The sequence below is a fragment of the Salvia hispanica genome, chromosome 3 (genome assembly GCF_029641045.1).
Source record: "Salvia hispanica isolate PSC_SH4W2 chromosome 3, Shi_PSC_v1, whole genome shotgun sequence".
Lineage (NCBI taxonomy): Eukaryota > Viridiplantae > Streptophyta > Magnoliopsida > Lamiales > Lamiaceae > Salvia > Salvia hispanica.
In genome coordinates, this window is record NC_142694.1 from 34,893,887 (window position 1) to 34,914,717 (window position 20,831).

General features: G+C 38.5%; 2 protein-coding genes across 5 annotated transcripts; both read left to right on the forward strand.

The window, feature by feature from the left end:
- Positions 1 to 1,668: 1,668 nt before the first annotated feature.
- On the forward strand, positions 1,669 to 5,173 carry LOC125212614 (D-galacturonate reductase-like). Its single transcript, XM_048112825.2, has 4 exons — positions 1,669 to 3,211; positions 3,619 to 3,862; positions 4,345 to 4,524; positions 4,874 to 5,173. Exons 1-4 carry the CDS (start codon positions 2,898 to 2,900, stop codon positions 5,084 to 5,086), a joined length of 951 nt encoding a protein of 316 aa, XP_047968782.1. The 5' UTR covers positions 1,669 to 2,897; the 3' UTR covers positions 5,087 to 5,173.
- A 10,271-nt stretch (positions 5,174 to 15,444) lies between these two features.
- Positions 15,445 to 19,034, forward strand: LOC125214039 (pyruvate kinase, cytosolic isozyme). 4 transcript variants are annotated; one of them, XM_048114890.2, is made up of 4 exons: positions 15,445 to 15,599; positions 16,706 to 16,981; positions 17,342 to 17,803; positions 17,899 to 19,034. In XM_048114890.2, exons 2-4 carry the CDS (start codon positions 16,721 to 16,723, stop codon positions 18,709 to 18,711), a joined length of 1,536 nt encoding a protein of 511 aa, XP_047970847.1. In that variant the 5' UTR covers positions 15,445 to 15,599; positions 16,706 to 16,720; the 3' UTR covers positions 18,712 to 19,034. The 4 variants fall into 4 exon arrangements, with proteins under 4 accessions (XP_047970847.1, XP_047970846.1, XP_088924788.1 ...); XM_048114889.2 differs by having other exon boundaries at positions 15,559 to 15,703; XM_089068662.1 differs by lacking the exon at positions 15,445 to 15,599 and adding an exon at positions 15,661 to 15,684.
- The last annotated feature ends 1,797 nt before the right edge of the window (positions 19,035 to 20,831 follow it).

The following is a 20,831-nucleotide window of genomic DNA, read 5'->3' on the forward strand; positions in this document are numbered from 1 at the left end:
AGTAGCCTCATTTTTAATAACACGAAAACTTTTTCTGGATATTTTCTCTTTCAGATTTTACACATGAGTTTTTCATTTTCTATCATAGTAAGTACTATTTTACTAATTGCATATTTAAATATGTTTCATCTACAAGTGAGATTAAATTTTTGTTCATCTTTCCCATTTTACATGAGTTTTTCATTTTCTATTACTACTATATTTTATCGATTGTGTATTAAAATGTCTTTTGTAAGTGAGACTAATTTTCGTGGGAGGAATATATATTAAGACAACGTCATCAAAATAGAAATGCGAAAAGGCATTACCATCTATGAATGCAAGCTAAGAATTTCTTGGCAACTTTCAAGTGGAGTGGAATATTTGTTGGAGAACGTAAATTTTCGGTAAATTGATCTTCAACTCTTCAAACACGCAAAACTTATAAAACTGAACATAGAAAATGAAGTAATAATACCTTGACTTTTTCTTTGTAGCAAGATTTTATTTATTCCCCCAATCCTTCTTATTATATCAACTATATAAATTGTAGCGAACCCATATAAGAACCTCAGTATTTTAACAAGTTGGTTTAATTAATTAGAGAAAATCTTAGTTTGGAGAGATGATGATATTGGCGAGAAACATAGTGATTCTTATCATTACCATAATATTGCTTGTTTTTTCAGAAGCAAGATCAATTGCATTTTCAGGTATCATCATCTTCTTTATCTAGATTTAATCCAGGCTCGTGTGTGTGTGTGTGTGTGTTATTTTTAAAATTAAAATTGATGTCATAAAATCAAATGTGATGTGGTAACAAAATTGCATTGTTTTAACGATGATGTTTTAATTTAACACCCACGATATAATTAATGATATTATTTTGCACAGAGTAGTGTATTTTGTTGTGGCATTCTATTTAATTTGATGTTGCAAAGTAGTTTTGATTTTGATGATAGTAGAATTGTGAAAATCGAAAAAATATGATTATAAATTTTAATTTCTGGATTGACTAGAAGTTAACAACAAAATTGCTATTCAAATGACAATAATTTCTTATTTTTATTTAAGTATCGAATAGGTTGATTCTCAAATTTTAGAACTTCAAATACTTTGATTCTTAAATATTATTGAATGTCGAATACTTTGATTCTTAAATTTTAGAGCTTTAACGGTAATTTTATAAATGTTGGTTTATTTGTGATGTTTTTAAATTAACTAATTGGCAGTCATTTGAATAGAAATTTAATCTTTTTTTTTTTTATAAATGAAATTTAAAATTTCTCTTTGTTATAATTAATTTGATGTATTTCCAGAGCTGGCGTCCGTTGATGCAGCTTCCCGTGATCCAACACCGCCACCGCCACCGCCGGCATATGCACAGTCGCCTCATAATTAATTAGATTATGCCAAATATATCTGATGAGAGTGCATTTTTATATAAATAGAGAAATAATCTTATGTTTGCCTCAATTTAAATTCCAAAACGTAGCAAGTGTTTTATTTTTATTTTTAACTCCATAATTTTCTTATTATTTGTTAAGACTGGGCGGCCTAAATTAATTTATTACTTCAACAAATCGTGCACACTAATACACACAAAAAAAAAAAAGATATGTGCCTTGACGGAGTACTATTTTATTCACAAAGACTTGTTGCGTGCAAAATTCTCAGTTGTTAACTTTATGATTTATATAAGTTTCAATACAGTATTTTATTAGCTGTCATTTTTAATAATCGATCTGTTCTGCATATAAGCATGTATACTATGTGGTTTACTCAGATTTGATTTATACTAGATCAAAGACATTGGAGCAACTATCTTTAAAATAATTGATATTGTTAGACGAAATCAATTTCTGACCATTCTGATTCATCTGCTGGGAGTAAATCACTAAGTTCCAAAAATTAGGAATTGTCCTAACTTACCAACTTATTTTAGTTTTTTTGGCTCAACAATGTAATACGTAGTTGTTTAAATAAGTATGATTTGATTATCATAACTAATTATCACACGATAATCTATTTAGGATTAAGTTGTAAGATTATTTTAGTTGAAAGGATGTGGCTATGACTAATGTATATCACATGATTATGTATCTAAATTAAGTTATGAGATTCAATCTTATGAACCAAACAAAATACATATTTAATCATGAGATATAATTTTGCAAATCGAACAGTCCGAACATTAATACATCTTATAAAAAATTCATCTAAACCATGAAAACATTTATATGTGCATGTGTGCCAATTCGGCATCACATTCAGAGTATCATGGAACAATTCTCTCTGTCTGCGATAGAAGTCCCGTTTTCTATTTTCATCCGTCCGTGAATAAGAATCTCGATTTATAATTATCATAAATAGTAAAAAGGCACTACATTACACCAACTCATTTCACTCACATATCATTTAAAACTACTAATATATACAAGTGAGACTCATATTCCACTAACTTTCTTCCACCCACTTTTTTTAACATTTTTTAAAATCCATGCCGACAAGAAATGAAACTCCTATTCGCGGACCGAAAGAGTATACTAGTCATACTTTAGTTGTTACTATATCACTTCCAATCTTCCATGATTAAGTCGATCCAAACAAATGCCTGTCATTTTCCAATAAACAATTAAGAATCTGTTAGTATTCATTTACTATTATTACTACCAGTCTGAATACTTTGACCTTAAGACCTGAGAGTTGGAACCTTCCATAGCCTTTCTTTCTTTGATAATTATTTTTTAAATAGCGAAATTCGCCATTGTAGACCTTCATCTCTTCCACGCCTCCAATTTTGTAGGCATTCATTCATTTTGTATGTACCTATAAATTCTCCCTCTCCTTATTTATATATAGATAAAGCTACTGCATTAAATCGTAAATTAATTATACTCACATTTCATTGAGATAAAATGGCGGCGATTCCATCGGTGAAGCTCGCTGGAGTGGAGAAGGCGATGCCGGTGATAGGCATGGGAACTATGTCGTTCCCGGCCGCGGACCTTGAGACAACGAAGGCGGCCGTGCTGGATGCGATCAGGGCCGGGTACCGCCACTTTGACACGGCGTTCGCCTACGGATCTGAGAAGGCACTTGGCGAGGCTGTGGCCGAGGCCCTGCGCCTCGGCCTTGTGGAGTCGCGGAGCGACCTCTTCATCACCACGAAGCTGTGGGCCAGCTTCGCGGGGCCCGGCCAGGTCGTGCCTGCTTGCAAAATGAGCCTATGGTAAGTAAGGGTCCTTTCCTTTTGACTTAAATAGTCTCGATTATATTGTTGTGTCAGACAAAGTTCTGGCTCATACTCGCCAATTCAAACTGATACTATGATAGTACTACCTTTTAAAATCAATTGGTGATAGGAGTTGTAGTCCATATCTGACCCAGCTAGATTGAGTCTGCTTGTAAAATGTGCATTTCCTTCTGACTTATATAATGGTTCGGTTATCTTGATCAACTTTTTTTATGCTTCGCCCCAACTATATTGCTTGATGAGTTAAAATTTCAGCTGATAATTAACGATCCGATCTGATATCATGATAGTATACTTTGAAACTAATTGATGATAATCAACTATCCGATCTGATATCAATTTTCTCTTCATATATATTGATGTGTGATATTTATTTGTTGCAGGAATTTGAAACTTGAGTATGTGGATATGTACCTGATCCATTGGCCGGTGAGGTTGACGGAGGCGGTGTCGAAAACTCCGGTGCCGGAGGAATTGGTTCAGGCTTTGGATATGAAGGTGGTGTGGGAAGGCATGGAGGAGTGTGTGAATTTAGGGCTAACAAAGGGAATTGGTGTTAGTAATTTCTCATGCAATTTGCTTGAACAGCTCATCTCCATTGCCAAAATCCCTCCTGCGATCAATCAAGTCAGTCTTTCTCTCTATACATATGAATTATAAAATGTCTCAATTGAGATCGATATAGTTTTTTTTTTACTTTAAATATGAGTATTACATGTATTATATGATGAAATATGAGTGAATTGGTTAGTGAAATAGAAGTATGTGCTATTTTTATTTGAAAAATGGTTAGTGAAATAGGAGTATGTGATATTTTTATTTGAAAAATGGAGTGTGACATGTAACTTTGAGATACATATTTAGAATTGAAGCTTTTGATTCTAGATTATTGTTTGATCTATAAAAATATCTTAATTTGAACGTGGATATAAATTTAAATTCATTTAGTTTTTTATATAGTGAAAGTTATATATGGAATTATAAATAGTTGTTAAATGAGTATTTTCAAACATAATTTACTTAACTTCACCAAACTATAATGATTTATAATTCAAGTCCCAAATCCATTATACCAAACGCATCCTAATTTTTTATTTGTGATTTGTTAGGTGGAGCTGAACCCATCTTGGCAACAAAAGAAACTGAGGGATTTCTGCAATGAAAAAGGCATTCATATCACAGCATATTCTCCTCTTGGTGCAAACAACACAAAGTGGGGAGACAACAGAATATTGGGAAATGATGTTTTAGCAGATATTGCTAAAGCAATGGGAAAAACCACAGCTCAGGTACTTGACACTCCCAATCTTCATTTTTCTATTTACTACTAATTCAGTAATAATAATATTAATTTAGAGCATTTGATGTTGAGTATGGATATGAAAGGAAGTTAATTAATCCCAACAGCGGCGATCCAACTCGCCCGCTACCCGAGGTTATCGTATTTTAGGCCCAATTCGAATCTTGAGTCGACTACAATTATGTTTCTTTATATTTGTCTATAAATAAATGTTATATTGCTTGTATCAATATCCGCAAGTTATAGTGAAAATAATTGGCTTGGTATCACCTAGATGCAACGTATCGAACTGTGTAAGCAATATCATATGTATGTGCTAAATTCCTGACATTTGACAGGTGGCATTGAGGTGGGTGTATGAGCAAGGAGTGAGCATAGCAAGCAAGAGCTTTAACAAAGAGAGGATGAGACAAAATCTTGAAATATTTGATTGGTGTCTTAGTGATGAAGACTTGGACAAAATAAGCCAACTCCCACAAACCAAAGGAGTCACTTTGGCTGCTGCTTTGGGACCCCATCCTCTTGTTTTGGAGATAGATGCATCAATTTAGATTTTAGTTTCTTTATAAACAACCCACATACAAACACTTTTCTTTTGTAATTCTCTCTATTCAATAAAATTACTTTTCATTTCCACATCTATTTGATTGTAAAGTGATGTTTTTGGTTGAGCACCATAATCATGTGTTAACCTCAATTGATTTGACAATCAAGATTGCTTTGAAATTTTGGTAGGTGTCTACTTCTCAAGTGGCCTGGGCCAGGTTCGGTGAGGCTCGATAGTGTCGAGATCCTTTGTGTGAAGTGGGCCGAGCTGGGTTGAGTTTGAAATGTTTTATAAGTTCATAAAAGTAAACTTAATAAAAACTTCTAATGGGCTCGGGCCGGAGCCTGTCCTAGGTTTATTTAAAGGCTCAATTGAACCATACTACACCCGATAAAGCGATCTTTTTGTTCTTATGGTGGTGGCCCGACTCATACCAGATCGATTCAATTCATTTGATAACTCTAATATCTCATATTGTGATAATCAAATTTACATGATATTTACTTGTAAGCCCATTATTTTAACTTTAAAATGATAGACATTATTATAGACCCGAATTGTGAGATTTATAAATTTGATGGTGTTGATGATATTTTACGAGGTATTTGAATATCAAACAAAATAAAAATTAAAAAAATCAGCAGGGATTAAATATCATCAAGTTATTTTATTGAAGAAACTAATTTGGGTAACATTTAAAAGATGCGCCTAATAAAGCCTAATAAGTATATGGTCTTCGTGTTTTGATTTTATAATAGGTCCAGAATCAGGCATCTATACGCAACATCTTGATAATATTTTTTTCTGTAATTTTATTTTTTCTTAAAACTTTTGATGGAAGAATAGGCTTCCCGTCTACGATACTTTAATTTTTTTTTTCACTTTAATACGTCCCAAAAATTAACATTATCATCTATCTTTAGATAACAATGTTCTAATATAGTACTTCCTTCATCCCCAAAAAATATACATTTTAGGTTCGACACGAGTTTTAATGCAAAACTGATAAAATAAGAGATATGTAGAAATAAAAAATAATTAAAGTATTGTTAATGGAGAATGGGTCTCACCACATTAGAAAGAAAGGAGTTTCTAAAATTTGAAAGTGCATATTTTTATGGGACAGACTAAAAAGGAAAGCGTGCATATTCTTGTGACACGAAGGGAGTATATTTAATATTTTATACTGAAAATATTAGTAAAAGCTAATGAATGATAGAAAAATAACGTAGAACACAAATCTTGACCGTTAATAATATTAAATTAAATTAAATTAAATGTCAATAAATCAATTATTTTTAAAAAACTTAAATATTAAAAAAAAAGTGTTCATCAAAATATTTTTAACTTTTCTATTGTTGGTTTTAGGGAGTTACAAGAGATAATCGGGCGTAATACAACCCAAAAAGGAATACAGAAAAGAACTGAAACGAAAAATACAAATGGAAATCGAAACTACAAACTTTAGAACAGGAAATAGCCGAGTCGAGGAGGCCTCTTTCCGCAAGACGAGATACGCCCCGGTAGTGCTCTTCGGATTGGCGTTTCGTCCCCAAAGATAAAACGGCTGCGTCTCTGGTGAAGCAGCACCGCTATCAGCAGAGCTCCGGCGAACTGGATGGAGGAGAGGGCAGAGCTTCGACAGAAGAACAATGCAGAGAGAGAGAGAGAGAGCTTATGATGCAGAATGCTTTCTAGTGTTTGATGTGTGTAGAATGCATGGAATGGCTAGCATATTTATAGGCTCGGTCCACTGCAGGGGGTCAACGGCCATAATGGCCGTCATTAATGCTAGACCGTAACGGTTGTCGGTTACGAGCTGTAACGTTCGGGCGTTACGAGCCGTTACACGCTCAGAGCTAGAGAGGCCGAGTCTAGAAGCTTCTAGATTCGTTCACGACGTGGACTATCACGTGTCAACCACGTTGGCTTACCGCGTCATACTGACGAGGTGGCATCCCGCTTGGCTCGCTGACGTGGAAACGGTGGTGGTCTAAAAAGAACTAGACCCACTAGACTTGGGCCAAGCCCGCAACTAGGCCCAAGCACCAAGCCCACGACCAGGCCCAAAGAACAGCTCAAAGACCAATTGTCAAGATCCAAGTCCAAGGACAAGGGCACGGGCGCGGGCGCGAGCTCGGGCTCGAGGCTCGAGGCTCGCGGCACGCGGCTCGCGGCGGGGCAGGCGGCGCGCGCGTGTGGGCTCTTACAGCCCATCTTAGTCCACTATAATTATTACATGTAATAACCCTTCTTATTAAATACTAGTTTAATAAGGTTGTAACTTCCAATGTGGGATAATTAACTCTCTTAATTATTCCCTAAGCTTCTCTCATAGCTCATTAAGTTTGCAATTTTGCACAACTTTAATCAATTATTTCTCACTCACCGGGAATCGGATTTGAGAAAATAAATATACCATGGTCATCTACTCCGAACGTAGATCGACACTATATTATTTAATTTCACAAAATTAAATATCTCGTTGAAATTATAATTGGTCAAAGTTCATTGACCGGGCATAGATTCCAACAATCCCCCACATGAGTGGAAATAGCCAAATGCAAATGCATGCAGACACAAGCTCAACCCTCGAGAGGTATATAAGCATAAGGATAGGTAGCTTTTAGCTTTGAACCTTCCATAGACAACGCCATCGGATACACAAGCGGCCTAGTAGCGCGATGCTTTGAACTAGTCCCCCACGGCGTGCACCGAGACAATGGTGTTAACACTTGAAGGGTCGGGTTTTTGCACGTGTGTCGTGTGCACGTGTCCCTCCTTTCAACAAGATTTATAATTTTCCCACTAATGCAACAAATATTACTAAGTATAAGCGGCAAGAGCGGGGTCGAACCACAGGGACTATGGACCTACTCGAGATCGTTTCTATGACACAAGCGGAAAAGGGGTCGGCTGCTGCCACGCATTCATTGAGTTAAATTAAATCTACTTGACCTGGCGGAATTAAACTCGACTCTATCTACCTGACCTAGGGGATGGGTAAAGTACGGACACTTGCAACTTGTAAACTGGAGTGAAACTTACTAGAACACCTGTAACTGAAGGAACATGCTTAAACTTTCCCAAAATAGGCAGACAAAGTGTAAAAGTAAAGTGGGGACCATTTTTCCTAAACAGGCTGGGGCTGGCAGAAAGCTGTTAAAAGCAAAAAGCAAAAGCAAAAAGCAGATCTGATTCTCTAACTAACTCCTACTTCATCTTCTCCAAAAAAACCAAGTAAAAACAGAGCATAGAACAGAGCTTCAACACCATTGACGAAATAAAACAGAGCATGCTTCAAAACGAGACGTAAACACGAAATTCAAGCTAGAACTACCAGATCTACGCTACTGGGTCAAGCAGAAAACGAAATGAACACAGATTACCTTGCATGCATCACCTAAACTATCGGATCTCAGAAATCGAGCACGTGAACAACTAAATCTCAATCTCTAAACTACTGGAAATCATGTAAACAACATGGATCTAAACATCTAAGCTACCAATTGCAAAAAGCATCCAAGAAACATAAGTAAATAGCATCAATAACATGAAAATAAACACCAAATCTTCATAAAACCGAAAATAAGTCGAGATCCAAAGGTGAAGTCGTCAATTCCTCCGATGAAACTACATATTTAAGCCAAGAAAGCAACAAACTATCGAACTAAACTAAGAGAGCGGTGGCGTTAAGCACCTACGAGAGCTTCCTACCTAAACTACGATAGCGTTAAGCGCTACCTCTTCATTGTGGAAAGCTTCTATTTATAGAGTGGCTTTAACTTCAACCCTAAGGCAACTTCTTGTCGGTATTTGACCATTTTACCCTTGCAATAATTGAGGATCTTCATGTCAGCACGCCATTCTGTCTCCTTGACCAGGTAGATGACCTTTTCTGCACTTCACCTCCATTACGCCATTATGTCTCCTTGACCAGGTAGATGACTTTTTATGCGCTTCAGCTCCATTCTGCCATTCTGTCTCCTTGACCAGGTAGATGACTTTTTCTGCGCTTTTGCTCCATTTCTACTCCTGTCGTCAACTTCCTGATTCTCCTAGGTCCGAGCGACGACTTCTGGTATTTTACTTCAAAATTAGCTATTTTGCATCTGCCAGGTCAATTTACACAAACTCCCGGATCCAACAGATTTCTGCACACTTAAGCTCAAAATTTGTGCATTATCTCCCCCAAAAGCATATAATTTTAACCCAAAACCAATGCATGAAACGAGCCTTATCAACACTTAAACACCTCAACCTCATCCGTTCTCACGTTTTGTGTCCTTTGCGGCCTTGGACACCACTTTGGTTTCATAAGTGTGTAATTTGAAGCGGCCACACTTCACACTTACATAGGTGATTCCTACTCGAGTATCTTGCCCTACTCGGTCTCTTTGAGAACTCAATCTCCTTGAGATCCTTAGAAATCATTAAAAGTCATAGACTTATCCTCACCACAAGGCAAGTTTTCAAACACTCTATTGCTCTCTAGGGAATAGATGTCGATGAGTGTTTCTCACGAACTCTCATAGCTTAGTTTTCCCATTGAACCAAGTTCTTGGGATCTCCAGTCATCATGGTTGGGTTACCACTATGACAATTCCTTAGTTTGTGGATTTCAAACCCATTCCCTCTATCAACTTATTCATTTGATCACGGTTTAACCCTTTGGTTAGCGGATCCGCTAGATTATCTATTGACTTCACATAGTCAATTGTAATCACGCCTGTTGTGATCAAATGTCTTACGGTATTATGTCGTCGACGAATATGTCGAGACTTACCGTTATAGAAGCCATTGTTCGCCCTCCCGATAGCGGCTTGGCTATCACAGTGAATCAACACTGGTGGCACTGGCTTAGACCAACCTGGAATATCCTCAAGGAAGTTCTTAAGCCACTCGGCTTCTTCTCCGGCTTTATCTAAAGCTATGAATTCTGATTCCATAGTTGAACGGGCTATACATGTCTATTTCGTGGATTTCCATGAGACAGCACCACCCCCAATAGTAAAGACGTATCCACTTGTTGAAAGTGAGTCCTTATTGTCGGATATCCAATTCGCATCACAGTACCCTTCAAGTACCGGGGGGTATCTCGAAAAGTGTAGCCCATGATTTTGAGTATGTTTTAGATATCTCAAAACCCTTACAAGAGCTCTCCAATGCTCTTTGCTTGGATTACTCGGGTAGCGACTCAACTTGTTCACGGCACAAGCAATGTCCGACCGAGTGCAATTAGTTAAGTACATAATGCACCCAATGACCCGTGCATATTCTTCTTGTGCAACGGGTTCGCCCTTGTTTTTGCTCAAGTGAACATTGAGTTCAATTGGAGTCTTAACCGGCATGCCATCATAGGCATTGAATTTCTTCAATATCTTCTCAACATAATGAGATTGGGTTAAGATGATTCCATCGGATGTTCTTAGAATTTTCATTCCAAGAATTACATCGGCTAGACCCATGTCTTTCATGTCAAAGTTTCTCTTTAACATGGCTTTTGTCTCGTTAATCACTTGAGTGGTACTCCCCATGTTTAACATGTCATCAACGTAGAGACACACTATAACGTACCCATTATTAGTGCTCTTAATATAGACACATTTGTCACACTCGTTGATTTTAAACCCATTTGATAACATCACATTATCAAACTTCAAGTGTCATTGCAACGACGCTTGTTTTAATCCATTAACCAGTTTGCATACCTTCTTTTCTTGTCCGGGCACTACAAACCCTTCGGGTTGTTCCATATAGATTTCATCCTCTAGTTCACCATTTAGAAACGCAGTCTTAACATCCATTTGATGAATCTCAAGATTGTGCAATGCAGCAATCGCGAGAAGCACTCGGATAGATGTAATCCTCGTTACAGGTGAATAGGTATCGAAGAAGTCATGTCCTTCCTTTTGTTTAAAACCCTTTACAACTAGTCGGGCTTTATACTTATCCACTGTTCCATCGGCCTTAAATTTTCTTTTAAGCACCCATTTGCACCCTAAAGGTTTCGCACCTTCGGGCAAATCAACCAACACCCAAGTGTGGTTTAGCAGAATTGAGTCAATTTCGCTTCGAACAGCTTCTCTCCAATGTAACCCGTTTGGGCCATCGAATGCTACTTTTATTGACGTTGGCTCTTCATCCAACATAAAAGCAATGTAGTCAGGACCAAATGTTTTTGGTGTTCTGACCCTACTACCACGTCTTAGTACTGCATCACTTGGATCATGCCTCACTCGCTTGCGCGATTTAGGCTCTTCATCCGCGGATTTAGTACTAGTGGCTTCATCCACTGTTTTAGAACTAGTGGCCTCATCTTCAATTCTTGTCTCGGAATTGATTGGGACTTCTTCTTTGTCCTTGCAAGGAAATGTATTTTCGAGAAATACGGCATTCCTTGACTCGATTGTTGTTCATACTGTAATAGTCGATATTTCAGACTTGTGAACAACAAATCTATATGCACTACTGTTAAGTGCATATCCAATGAAGATACAATCGACTGTTTTAGGGCCAATTGTAACTTCTTTGGGCGGGGGAACCATCACCTTGGCCAAACACCCCCACACTTTGAGGTATTTGTAGGATGGTTTCCTACCTTTCCACAATTCATAAAGAGTGATGTCTTTTCCTTTGAGTGGAATTTTGTTTAGGATATAGTTGGCTGTCAAAATAGCCTCCCCCAACATGTTCTGGGGTAATCCTGAACTTAGTAGCAACGCATTCATCATCTCTTTTAGAGTTCGATTTTTGCGTTCTGCTACACCATTAGATTGTGGTGAGTATGGAGCAGTTGTTTGATGAATTATACCACTTGCGTTGCATAACTCCTCAAACGGGGCTACATACTCGCCTCCTTTATCACTACGAATCGCTTTGATTTTACAACCAAGTTGATTCTCAACTTCGTTCTTATAATTTTTGAACGCTTCAATTGCTTCATCTTTACTTCTTAAAAGATAAATGTAGCAATATCTTGTGCAATCATCCATAAAAGTGATAAAGTACTTTTTACTACCTCTAGTTTGCACCATCTTTAAATCACATACATCCGTGTGAATTAATTCAAGGGGTTTTGTTTTTCGTTCAACTGAGTGAAACAGTAACTTAGTCATTTTAGCCTCAAGACATATTTCACATTTGTCTTGGCTATCCACTTCAATTGCCTTTAGTAAATCTAAGTTCACCAATCTTTTAACGGCTATTGAATTTACATGTCCCAATCTACAATGCCACAAATTTGAAGACTCGGTCAAATAAGAGGAAGTAGATGCTTTATTATTGTTGTTAGCCAAAGGCTTTGGAACAAGGCGTGTAGCCACACTAAGCTTGAAAAGTCCGTCGGTTACATAACCTTTTTCCGAGGGACTTCCCAAACTTGTACAAAACAAACCTATCAGACTCGAATACAAGTTTAAACCCCTTATTAACTAGTATTGATCCTGACACTAGGTTCTTGCAGATGTCCGGGACATGCAGCACATCCTTCAAAGTGATAGTGACGCCAGAGGTCATCATGAGAATCACGTTGCCAATGCCGAGGACCTCGGATGATGCTTGATTTCCCATGTTGATCTTCCTCCCTTCAACAGCAGTGTAGGAGGCAAACTTGCTCCTATCGGAGCAAACATGAGCAGTAGCGCCGGTGTCGATGTACCAGCCGCCCTTGTTGTCAACAATGTTGACTTCTTCAGTGACCACGGCAACGAGGTCATCTTCATTCCAGTCCTTGAATTCTTTCTCAACGACATGGGCTGCCGGCTTCTTCTTCTTGCTGCGGCAGTCTTTGGCAAAGTGGCCAATTTTGCCACACTTGTAGCACTCGCCTTCAAATTTCTTTGCAGGCTGCTTGCCCTTCCCTTTGTCTTTCTGATTTGGGTGGGGGCGTTTGTTGGAGGGTCCGCCCCGCTCCAACAAGTTGGCTTTGGCATCAAGTGGGCTAAAGCCCTTAGCCTTTTGATCGATCTTGCGCACATCCGCTTCAATGCGCAGCTTCACGATCAAGTCTTCAAGACTCATCTTCTTTCGCTTGTGCTTGAGGTAGTGCTTGAAGTCCTTCCAACTAGGAGGGAGTTTCTCAATAAGTATGCACCGAACAAAGTTGTCGGGCAAATTCATCCCTTCAGCCGCGAGTCCGTGGATGATCATTTGGAACTCTTGAACTTGTTCCATGACCGGTCTAGAGTCGACCATTTTGTAGTCCATGAATTTGGATACTACAACATGTTCCGTATCGGCGGCATTGTCGATACTATATTTTTTCTCTAGGCTTTCCTACATCTCTTTTGATGTGGTTACAAGGAAGTATACAATGTACAAACTATCATCTAATGCACTTAGAATAAAATTTTTACAAAGATAATCTCCTTTGCGCCATGCTTCATAGTCCGCCATGACCTCAACACTTGTCTCTTGATCACTTGGCGCGGGCGGCTCGTTCTCCGTGAGGAAGTTGGCGATGCCCAATGTTGTCAAGTAGAACAACATCTTTTGATACCACCTCTTGAAGTCAGCTCCTCCAAATTTAGGTGGTTTTTTGGCGGGTGGAATCATTCTCGGTGCCAAAGGTGCCGCACTTGGTCCTTGGAAGGAACCAATTCCGTTGCCCCCGAAGGAGCCAACAACATGGTTGGGCATAGAGCCCCCACCATTCATGTTGGGCGTAGAGCCCGCCATGGTCGTACCAGATCCGAAGGAACCGGTACCCGTGTTGGACCCGAAGGCCCCAACACTCGATCCATTGAAGGATCCGAAGGAACCACTAAAAGTGGAACCAACCGACCCACTGGAGGATGATCCAACAGTGGTCCCAAAGGGGTTCGTAAACCCCCATGACAATGTAGACGAAGAGGTGAACCCAGGGGTAGGGACCATTGTGGGGATTGGTCCGGTGTTCGCCATGGTGGAGGAGATGATGGCGTCGGTGGTGGCCGGATTGGTGGCAGCGGCGGTGTTGGATTCAGTCGACATCTTCAGCAAAGGTGATTATAGTTTCGAAAGGTTTAGTTTCAGTTTTAGGTCTAGATCCCTTCAAAAGCAAGTTCTATCTCGTCTTGCGATTGTTGGTTTTAGGGAGTTACAAGAGATAATCGGGCGTAATACAACCCAAAAAGGAATACAGAAAAGAACTGAAACGAAAAAATACAAATGGAAATCGAAACTACAAACTTTAGAACAGGAAATAGCCGAGTCGAGGAGGCCTCTTTCCGCAAGACGAGATACGCCCCGGTAGTGCTCTTCGGATTGGCGTTTCGTCCCCAAAAATAAAACGGCTGCGTCTCTGGTGAAGCAGCACCGCTATCAGCAGAGCTCCGGCGAACTGGATGGAGGAGAGGGCAGAGCTTCGACAGAAGAACAATGCAGAGAGAATGCATGGAATGACTAGCCTATTTATAGGCTCGGTCCACTGCAGGGGGTCAACGGCCATAATGGCCGTCATTAATGCTAGACCGTAACGGTCGTCGGTTACGAGCCGTTACACGCTCATAGCTAGAGAGGCCGAGTCTAGAAGACTCTAGATTCGTTCACGACGTGGACTATCACGTGTCAACCACGTTGGCTTACCGCGTCATACTGACGAGGTGGCATCCCGCTTGGCTCGCTGACGTGGAAACGGTGGGCCAAGCCCGCAACTAGGGCCAAGCACCAAGCCCAAAGAACAGCCCAAAGACCAATTGCCAAGATCCAAGGACAAGGGCATGAGCACGGGCTCGGGCTCGAGGCTCGCGGCTCGCGGCGGGGCGGGCGGCGCGCACGTGTAAGCTCGTGTGGGCTCTTACAGCCCATCTTAGTCCACTATAATTATTACATGTAATAATCCTTCTTATTAAATACTAGTTTAATAAGGTTGTAACTTCCAATGTGGGATAATTAACTCTCTTAATTATTCTCTAAGCTTCTCTCATAGCTCATTAAGTTTGCAATTTTGCACAATTTTAATCAATTATTTCTCACTCACCGGGAATCGGATTTGAGAAAATAAATATACCACGGTCATCTACTCCGAACGTAGATCGACACTACATTATTTAATTTCACAAAATTAAATATCTCGTTGAAATTATAATTGGTCAAAGTTCATTGACCGGACATAGATTCCAACATCTATAAATTAAAAAAAACATATGAAAAAATATGATTTCGTTGCTACCATTTTTAAGAAAATGTAACAAAAAAAATTCAACCATCGACCAATTTTAAATTCGATCCAATTTCTAGTGATTTGCACCGATTCACAACCAAAAATCCGAGATAGGCTATCGTATAACTGCACACTTTGCACTGAAAGAAAGCTAGAATTACAATATCTACCTAAAATAGTGAGGCAATAATTAAGGTGCGATTTCTTTTGAAAAAAGTAACCATTTGAAACAAGTGAAAAACAAAAAAAAATCTGCGGCTGGGAGCTCCGGTTTCCGGTTTATAGCACGTGGCGTTTGCGACACTAATCAACTTATTTTGGACAAGGAAATTCACACAGATCTGTAGCCTTTTAGAATTTTCTCATTCAACAGGTTAGTCTCTTTTTCAACTTCAAATTCAAACAAGATTTGTGCCTTAGTCCATTTACACTCGGTGCTTCCCTGAATTTATTTGTGGGTTGGTTCTTGAAATCTTGGTAAAGAAACGATTTTTATTGGTTGTTGAGCTTCACTTCTGTTTTTGTGTTTATGTTTATCTGAATAATGTTGTCTACAAGGGGAAAGAGAATCATAAGGGCATATTCGATTTGATTCCATTTTCGTAGTGTGACTCTTGCAGTTTCATATTCCCATTTGAATCTGAGTTCTTGCTTTAGTGTGAGTTTGATTTGCAGGTAAAGATGAGATTTTTTTTACTTGTTGAGCTTCATTGTTGTATTTATGTGGTTTTAGGCTTATGTTTATGTGAATAATGTTGTCTAAAAGGAGGAAAATAGAATCACAAGGGCATATTTGATTTGAATAATTCGATTTTGTTCCATGTTTATAGTGTGTGTGATTCATGCAGTTTGATATTCCCATTTGATCTGAGTTCTTGCTTTTAATTTGTAGGTAAAGGAAAGACTCTTTTAGTTGTTGAGCTTCACTTGCTGTATTTGTGGGTTTAGACTTAACTGGATAATGGGAAAAGAATCAAAAGGGCATATTCGATTTGATTTAATATGATTGGTTCTATGTTTACAGTGTGATTCATGCAGTTTGATATTCCCATTTGAATCTGAATTCTTGCTCAAGTGTAAGTTTAATTTGCAGCTAAAGAAAAGATTTCTTTAGTTGTTGAGCTTCACTTGCTGTATTTGTGTGGTTTTAGGCTCATGTTTATCTGAATAATTTGTCTAAAAGGAGGAAAAAGAACCATAAGGACATTTGATTCGATTCGATTGATTCCATGTTTCTAGTGTGATTCATGCAGTTTTGATATTACCATTAGAATCTGAGTTCTTGCTTGAGTGGAAGTTTAATTCATGCTTTGTATTGTGTGGTTTAAGGTTTATGTTTATCCGAATGTTGTCTAAAAGGGGAAAAAGAATCATTAGGGCATAATCGATTAGATTCGATTGATTCCATAGTGTGATTCATACAGTTGGATATTCCCACTTGAATCTGAGTTGTTGCTTAAGTCTAAGTTTAATCTGCAGATAAGTTTTGAAGCAATGGCGAATGTAGACTTTGAGGGGATCTTGAAGGGGCAGCCAAGTGATGATATCAGGGTTCCAAAGACGAAGATCGTGTGCACCCTGGGGCCGGCTTCTAGAACGGTGCCGATGCTGGAGAAGCTGCTTCGAGCTGGGATGAACGTTGCTCGATTCAACTTTTCACATGGCACCCATGAATACCACCAGGAAACGCTCGACAACCTCAAAATTGCTATGCACAACACTCAGATCCTCGCTGCTGTCATGCTCGACACCAAGGTTGGTTGATTGGTTGCTCTTTATTCGTCTCTTATTTGAAGGATATCATTTGTTGAGCTTCACTTGCTGTATTTGTCTGGTTTCTTGATCTAGTTTAGTGCTTTTTTCGCAAGTTTGTGTAGTTTTTACGATAGTTGGGATTGATCGGTCATGGGATTTCTTTAACTATTCTTTGTTGGTTGGATGTATAAAGCAAGAATGATCTTTATCCCAATCAATCTATCTACATGGAAGATATAATCGTAATGGCTTCGATTGCATTTTCTTGATCTAGTTCAGTGCTTTTATTTCCGTTAGTTTGTGTCGATTTTACAATAGTTGGAATCGATAGGTCATGTGATTTCTTGAATCATTCATCAGGGCCCCGAGATTCGAACTGGTTTCCTCAAGGATGCAAAGCCAATTCAACTCAAGGAAGGCCAGGAGATCACTATAACAACTGATTACACCATAAAAGGAGACGAGGAGATGATCTCCATGAGTTACAAAAAACTTCCCGTCGACTTGAAACCCGGAAACACTATTCTGTGTGCGGACGGTACCATCACATTTTACGTGTTGTCATGTGACCCTGCTGCTGGAACTGTGAGATGTCGGTGCGAGAACACGGCTATGCTCGGTGAGAGGAAAAACGTCAACTTGCCTGGTGTGGTTGTGGATCTTCCCACGCTCACGGATAAGGACAAGGAAGACATCCTCGAATGGGGCGTTCCTAATAACATCGATATGATTGCTCTCTCGTTCGTGCGCAAGGGATCTGATCTCGTCAATGTCAGGAAGGTCCTCGGCCCTCATTCCAAGCGTATTCAGTTGATGTCAAAGGTTCGTTCGACTTCGATTTTGTCAATATGTTTTCGTGTTCTTGACTGATTCTTGAATTTTGTGTTCTTGACTGATTCTTGAATTTTGTGTTCAAGGTTGAGAACCAAGAGGGGGTTATCAATTTCGATGAAATCCTCCGCGAGACTGACTCGTTCATGGTTGCTCGTGGCGATCTCGGAATGGAAATCCCGGTTGAGAAGATATTCCTCGCGCAGAAGATGATGATCTACAAGTGCAACCTCGCGGGCAAACCCGTCGTGACCGCCACACAGATGCTCGAGTCCATGATCAAGTCTCCGAGGCCGACCCGTGCCGAGGCGACCGACGTGGCCAACGCCGTCCTGGACGGCACCGACTGCGTGATGCTCAGCGGGGAGAGCGCCGCGGGGGCCTACCCTGAGCTTGCCGTGAAGATCATGTCCCGGATCTGCGTCGAAGCCGAGTCCTCCCTCGACTACGGGGCGATCTTCAAGGCGATGATCAAGTCGACCCCGCTGCCGATGAGCCCGCTGGAGTCGCTCGCGTCGTCGGCCGTGCGCACGGCGAACAAGGCGAGGGCGAAGCTGATCGTAGTGATGACGCGCGGCGGGTCGACGGCGAAGCTGGTGGCGAAGTACCGGCCGGCGGTCCCGATCCTGTCGGTGGTCGTCCCGCTTCTGACGACGGACTCATTCGATTGGTCGGTGAGCGACGAGTCACCGGCGAGGCAGAGCCTGGTGTACCGAGGGCTGATCCCGGTTCTTGCGGAAGGGTCCGCGAAAGCCACGGATACCGAGTCGACCGAGGTCATTCTTCAAGGGGCGCTGAAGTTTGCGACCGCGAGAGGGCTCTGCCAGCCCGGCGACGCCGTCGTCGCCCTCCACCGTATCGGGGCGGCGTCGGTGATCAAGATTTGCTTGGTCAAGTAATGAGGGTATTATGTGATTGTGACTGATGTTTCTCAATTGAAGAAGACTTATATATGTGGGCTGCCATTTTTATTTTAAATGATTACTATATAATAATGCAGGCAGACATATGGAACTAGTTTTGTAATATTAATATTGAACTCCTCCCTATGTAATTCAGTTTTTTTATTTTCTTGTTTTCATCTGTCTTGTGGAATGTGGAATTTAGTGTAGTTTTTATGTTGTTGATGATTGTCTTATGGAATATTGAATTTAGTGTACTATAGTTTTTACGTTGTTGATGATGCATCATAGTACTTTATTAGTACTCCTTCACCCTTTCATTTCATGTCTCATTTTATTTATTTTTATTTCGTACGTAGGGTTTAATATTCACTAACTCAATTAACTCCACTGCAAAATTAATGTTTATCAGTAGTAATATATTGTGAAATTTAAATTTAGTGTCGGAAAAATGAAGTTTGTATCTTATTTGGTCTCAAGAAAGTAAAAAAGATCATGTCTTTTTTATTATTTGCCCCTAAACGGCTAAACCTATTAAGGACATATCTTTTTTATCTCTAATTTATTTTAGGTTGAAAATTGTAGTACGATTTAGTTTTAATTATAAAGAAATAAATTTGATTTATTTTATAATTTTGAAAATTATTTTTAAGTTTTATATTCTTTATAAATTTAAATAATATTTTAATATAAATTCGATATATTTTTTTAGACATATTTAATATCTAAGCAATATTTCAATTAAAGTACGAACCCTATTTTTTATACAATCAATTTATGATATAAGTAAAATAATTATTCTGATTATTTATTTTTCAGGAATGTAAAAGAAAGAACCCTATTTTTTAGACACTAAATTTGAAGTTTATTATTATATAATATAAAAATAAAAACTCATATTCTATTAGCAATTATATTATAATATATATAATTACATTTCTTAAAATTACATTCCGTTGACCTTTTTATACTTTATTGTCATTGTCTTATTGGTATTTTTGAATTTAGTGTAGCTTTTAAGCCAATGATACTTGTCATAGTGAATTTTTCCTACTCACATTCCGTTGACCTTTTTATACTTTGTTGTCTTTGTCTTATGAAATGTTTAATTTGGTGTAGCGTTTATGCCAATGATGCTGCTTAATACTCCTATACGTCATAGACTCATGGTGAATTATTAATACTCCTCTCATCCTATTATAAGTCGTTTACATAAATTGGATACAGAGAATAAAAAATTGTGTATATAATGATTGAATTTACTAAAAGTCGACTTAAAAAATTGTGTATATAATGATTGACTAAAAGTTGACTTAAAATTAATTTAAAGAATTACAAATTTTTATATTTTTTGTGTGTTATTGATCATTCCTGTCCAAATAATATATTTTTGGTAAAAATTTATTCTACATAGACAATCGTGAAATGTTAATGATATTTATGACCACCTTTTAAATTCATGACAAATAGGATAAAAGCCAAGTAGAAGTAACGTTGAATTATTTATGTATAGTAGAAAGAAAAAAGTGCGTTGGTCAGCTATGGTAATTAACCCGTTGTGGAAAACAACATACAAGTTTGTGATATTTTAATCAACATTATAGTTCGTGAAAATACTAGAATTAAGTCAAAATTAATAGTTAAGAGACCAATATTCCACATTTTATATATAAAAATAATGTTTCTTAGCAAGACAATCGAATAAAGTATATGAAACACATTTTTATAGTGGGATAAATAGACGATTTTTTCTCTCTTTTTTTGCTGTTCTATTTTGTTCACTTTTCTCAAAATGATTCGATGGCGACTCTTTATTTATGTCACTTTGATTTGAATTTTCGATCGATTGGAAGGGGAAGAAACTCTTTATCAATTAAATTGTGTTTTATCGTCTATTATTCCTTTTCGACCGAGGTCCAAATTATGGCCAAAATGCCGAACACTTTAAACTCTAAAAATAGAAAAAAGTAAATGGTGAAACTGAAAGAGGAAAAATAAATTGGAAAAAGCAAAAAGAGGTTGAAAAGGGAAGGATCTCTCAATACCTACCAAAACAAACAAATGTGTTCACCAAACACGTCACTAACGCAAGATGGAGAGAAGGCTTGGTGGAAAAA